Here is a 5,510-nt window from a genome sequence, read left to right as displayed (position 1 = left end):
TTTTACTGGTTGTTTGGCGCAGATAGCCTAGCTGCTTTGCGCTATAAAACACCAACCAAACAAACAACCTTTTGTAATATTAACATGACTGAGCAATACTTGTACCAAATACAGTTTAGTGTATAACACATTCACTCTGACATTGTTTTTATCCCAATAGTTTAAGTGAGAGTATTTCTATAGTAGCTGTTGAAATTTTAAAACCTTGAAGTTGAAAGTACATACAAAATCATAACTTTTTCTCTTTAAATTTATTTACTTTTGTACAAGATCAAGTATTAGTTTTGTATTTGATTTTGTACAATTGGGAAGAAAATCACCTGAAGTTAAACAATTCCTGTATACATATGATCAAATATGGTAGTAAGTAACTGTTACTTACAGATCCTTATTCAGATGTATTTGTAATTTAATGTGATGTATTGCAGAAATTTATAAATAGCAGGATTTTTAAAGATGCATTATTAAGCTCACTTAGTAGCTGATACTGTTCAAATAAATAAATTATTGAATTAATATCTGATGAAGAAATAAATAAATTTATAATTTGTGTGGAATTGATTACTTCTTGTAGCTGAAATGTTTATTTTTGCACTCCACTTGCAACCTTGAAGACCTATGCTAATTCTTAAGAAATAATTTGGTCTTCTGTAAATACAGTACTAAATTAATTTAAAAAATCACTATGAATTTTTCTTATCTACATATTTCAAGACATTTTTAATTAAATTTCAATTTGACAAATATTTTCTGTTGTAAATTGATAAAACAGAATTTTTTGATAAGTAATATAATTTTACTATTTTTTCATAAATGTACATTCTCTCCTGATGAGGGCTTAGACTTTGAGTATCCTGACCCAGCTAGCTGCAACAGGGAATCCCATTGTTGAAACTCAAATTGTGGATTGGGTAAATAAAAAGGTAACTGACTCATTGCTAGTTTTATATGCATTGTTCCACCAATTTCTCTGTTTTGGTTTTACCTCTGTTAAAAAAATGGTTTGAAAGTGTGATCAGCTTTAGCCACATACTTGCATGTGACTCCCTATGATTGTAATTGTGGTAATTTATTTTTCACAACATATTTCTGTGACTTGGATTTGAACAAGAGACCTGTCACATGCCATGTAGGTGTTCAACCAAATGAGCTAAAGGACTGACCCACTAGCATTTGCTAGTAAGTGATATTTTGTACAACTCAAACTACTAAACATTTATAACATTTGTTGCTATATCAATTTATTACCATGAATGTCTAGTAACAGATTTGAATATCTATTGGATTAAGTTTTCACTTCTGTTGGCATTAAAAGTTTTGTATGTTATTATACAGAAATAATTTCTAATGTTATCAAATATAATGACTTGCTAAACAAACTATATGTAATAAGTATAAAAAAAAAAGAAACAAAATCAGCAATCTATGAATGCAACAAAAAGTTACTTCGATTGTCAGGAACGCCGAGAGCCAGCACGGGCCGGGGCAACCATCCTCGCTGGGCCCCCTTTCTCTCTCTCTCTTTTTTAACATTTTCAAGAATTTATTAAAAAAGATCCTAAATTAGGACAGCAATGAGCTCATAAACCAGACAAATCATAGCAGCAGCCGTTTTTACCTTACAGTATAAGCGTAAAAACATTAATAAAGTAATAACAAATATCTATTAAATCTATAAAGTAACAAATACATATTAATTATTACTCAAATTATTATTTCAGCCATTCTTAATATATCAAGCATCTACATGCAAAGAAAAACCAAAAACTATGGTTTTTATCATTAAATGAAGATATAGCCTAAAGGCACTCCAACCAAATGTATATGAGCAAGGATGGTGAACAAAAACAAATGCTTTATCGAAACAAGAATAAGCCACAAAGTTAGCAAAACATTGGAATCCCCCCCTCTCATCTAAACAACCAGTCACAAGAATAGAACTCATTCAAGTAAAGAAAATAATTTGACAAATATGTCCTAAAAGCAGACTACTGGTAAAAAAAGTAAACACAATAAAAAAATATACATGTTAGCCTAAACAATGTCTTCCAAGACAAAAGAAATATGAAAATCCTACAGATAATACAGCTAGATGTCTTGTCTGGAAAAAAAAATGTAAAGTTTAAAAGAAAAACCTCTAAAACATCCAAATTCATTAAAAATATCCCAATGAGGACATTAACCCAATTAAAAATAACATAAATCAGAAGTAGAAATTTTTTAACAAAACAATACTATCAAAAGCATAAAGGCTCAAACAGAATCAGACAATAAAGAACAAAGAATGATTTTTCTGTCCAGTAGAGAAAGATACTCAAGATGGAAGAAAATGAAACAAAAAAAAGGTAACAACATCAAACTGAACTCCAAAATTGTAAATATACCAGCAAAAGTAGGCCAATGACCTCGAAAAGCTAAAAAAGTTAACATTTTCTTCACTTGGAAATGTACTTCAGATAGACATTTATCACTCTGTACCACTGCTGTGGAATTTTCTGTGAACACCATAAGCCTTAAACAAACCTCATCCCTAAAAATCTATGTGTATTGCACCAGCCTTTGATGTAATCATCAAAATACTGTAGCCATTCACCAACAGGAGGGCAACAACCTCCATATGCAGTAATCCATATAAGCACTTGCACATGATCATAGGTTCATTCCTGTGGAGCCAAACAAAATGCACCAAAAATGGGAAAGAACGTGGTGGAGAGTATCTATAAGAAATACATTTTTAGGTAAGGAGAGTGTTAACTTCAGAAACATTACTTACCTCTCTTCACTACTGAGAGCAGTAACAGATACATAACATTTCAATAAAACTGATTATAATAAAACCTTGTTGAAACATTGTACATTTGTTACTGTAATAAACTTGTAATAAAAATTACTTCATTACCCATTCAAGCCACTTCTCAACTTTACTAGAAGACTTGAATACTTGATGTAAGCCCATGTAAAAAAGAAAAACATGTTTAACATCCAGTTTTTAAAAAAGGAAGGAGGAGGTCTTTTTCTTTTTAATGACATCTTTGAAAGAAAGTTTGCATCCTTTTTCATGATTGTTGCTTGTTTTCAAAGAGTCCATGTCAAACAGAAGTCTCTTTTTTTTCATCAAAATGATAAGGAATTTATGACAAATAAAGAAAAAGGGCAAAATGAATCAACTGTGTTCATCTCATTTTTTATTTAGAGGTCTTCTTTATTTTTTGTATGATCAAAAAATGATAATTCAAAACAGGAAAGAAATAACCAACGAACTGGGGGAGGCAGATGCAAAAAAAAGGCAAACAGGGATACTAAACATGTATCTATTTTTACTTGGCCTGATACTTTTAAGCTTTGGAAATCTATATGCAGACCTGTTATTTCAAAGTCTTTTTTTTTCCTCCATAGTTAGAAGTTATAACTTGCAGAATAGTGATATATAGCGGTGATGTGTTATATGGAATTTAATTTGAATTAGTATCAAACATCTTAAACAAAGGTGTAATATAGATGTAAAAACATATTTTGAATAAAACTAAACGAATATTTCTTTCTTTTTGCTTGGTGTTTGTAACACGTGTTTAATTTGAGTTGTGTAAATCCTGAAAACTGCTGGATAGGCAAAGTTTCATATTATAACTATAATCCCTAATAATTGTTTAGGAATCGGTTTTTTTTTTGCTTCGTAAAATGTATATTTAAGTATTAGTAACTTATTATTTGTCAAGAAATTGTTTCCACAATTATTTCAAACTACAAATTATAACATTATGCTATAATTTATGTTTAATCTGTATAAATTTTATTTGTTGCTCGATTTTCATCCTCCTCCCCTTCTCCCAAGCCCGCAAGGAGCCATGTTGTTAGTGTTAGCCAGCTTTCGGAACTATCCGTGAAAAGCCATGCCCACGACTGTACTATACACAGTACAGTCTAAAGAGATTCTACGCAAACAAACTTGCTTCCAAACATTTAAACCATTTTTAATAAAAACGAATTGAAACATCTCTAATAAGCATGTGAGGAAAAAATATATAAATAAATTCAAAGAATCAAAGGAAGACCGTGTCTTTCGAAATTGTTTAGTTCTTATCATTTGACACTTACGTTCCTTTCTCGCAATCATATATAACAATGGAATCGTCGTCGCTGCTTGAAATAAGTGTTTCGCCATTCGACGAGAAGTCCATGCTGTTGATACTTAAAGTATTTTCCTTGAACACTTTTGCTACACAAAAACTTTGTATGACATTATCTACAAGCTTCATTTTGATTATATTGTATAAACTTTATTCTAGATTACTTTATTCAAATAAATATCACCCTTTTTATTGAAAAAACATCACTTTAATATAAATTCTCTTCGTTTTAAGGCGCGCGAAATGTGAACTCACGGTAACAAGCAGATGTATGCGCAATCTGATTGGTTAAAAATAAAACTAAATAATTTTTATACAAATTTATGAACTTATTCAAATTGTATATAAAATGAAAAACTTATATTTTCAAACATAAAACAGTTAATGGAATTTTAAAACAAAGTATATTTTACTCTAGAATATTAAAATCGGTGCCATAATTGGACAATACATGCTTTAATTTGATTGGAAGACCAACACATATTGTATACAGTGTATATGGTGTTTTTAGTTTTCTTTTGTTTACCAAATTGAACCCATATTTACATAGAATTTGAAGAATATACAGCATAGTAGCTACAAATTTGTTCTTCAACATTATTCAGCAGACAAACTATTTATGATACAAAAGGAAAATATGAAGCTTAATCAATCATTCGATTCACTATTTGTCACTGAGTTATACGTGAATATATTTGCGTTAACTGTATATAATTAACACTCAAATTGGGCTTTATATTTACTTGAGTTAACAATTTTAGATCACCTAAATTAGCTTTATAGACAATTTACTGGAAATATGTGAGCAAAACAATATAAATATATATACCATTAGATTTAAGTTAAAAATTTCAACAGAAAACATAAAAAACAACTTACATAATCATTAATATAAACTTCTGATCAAAGGTTATTTAACTATTTATTAACTTGAATGTGGAAGGTTATTATGTTAGTATAATGATAAGTTAGCAAACAACGATTTATAAGCATAATGAATTGATTTGTTTTGGAGGGTTTGTTTGTTTGTTTGAAGTTAAGCACAAAGCTACACAATGGGCTATTTGTGCTCTGCTCACCACGGGTATCGAAATCCTATTTCTAGCGTTGTAAGTCCGCAGACATACCGCTCTGCCACTGGAGGGCATTTTGGAGGGAACTATATTAGAAATTCCAAAGAAGACAAATTAGAATTCGGTAGAAGACTGTAATATGTTCTAAAGAAATTAACTACTTCATTACGCTTATAAATCGTTGTTTGCCAACTTATTATTAACAGTATGCTTGTAGATCAGAAGTAAAGTGTAACTTTTTTTCTTCCCAACAATTTGCAACAAGGAAAGTGTGGAATCAGGCCGTCCTATCTACTAAGTCAAATAAAAC

The 5,510-nt window shown here is 30.2% G+C and overlaps 1 protein-coding gene across 1 annotated transcript in view; it reads right to left on the bottom strand.

Moving 5' to 3' along the window:
- The window catches only part of LOC106478737 (WD repeat-containing protein 82-like), a 17,486-nt gene extending 13,073 nt beyond the window's left edge, over window positions 1-4,413 (bottom strand). Inside the window, exon 1 of the mRNA XM_013939297.2 lies at window positions 4,096-4,413. Within this exon, the coding sequence (XP_013794751.1) occupies window positions 4,096-4,256 (161 nt within the window). The 5' untranslated portion in view covers window positions 4,257-4,413. The remainder of the gene's footprint in view (window positions 1-4,095) is intronic.
- Between the last annotated feature and the right edge of the window lie 1,097 nt (window positions 4,414-5,510).

Source organism: Limulus polyphemus, unplaced genomic scaffold (genome assembly GCF_000517525.1).
Source record: "Limulus polyphemus unplaced genomic scaffold, Limulus_polyphemus-2.1.2 Scaffold245, whole genome shotgun sequence".
NCBI classification, from domain to species: Eukaryota; Metazoa; Arthropoda; class Merostomata; order Xiphosura; family Limulidae; genus Limulus; species Limulus polyphemus.
This window is presented reverse-complemented; position numbering and strand designations above follow the sequence as displayed.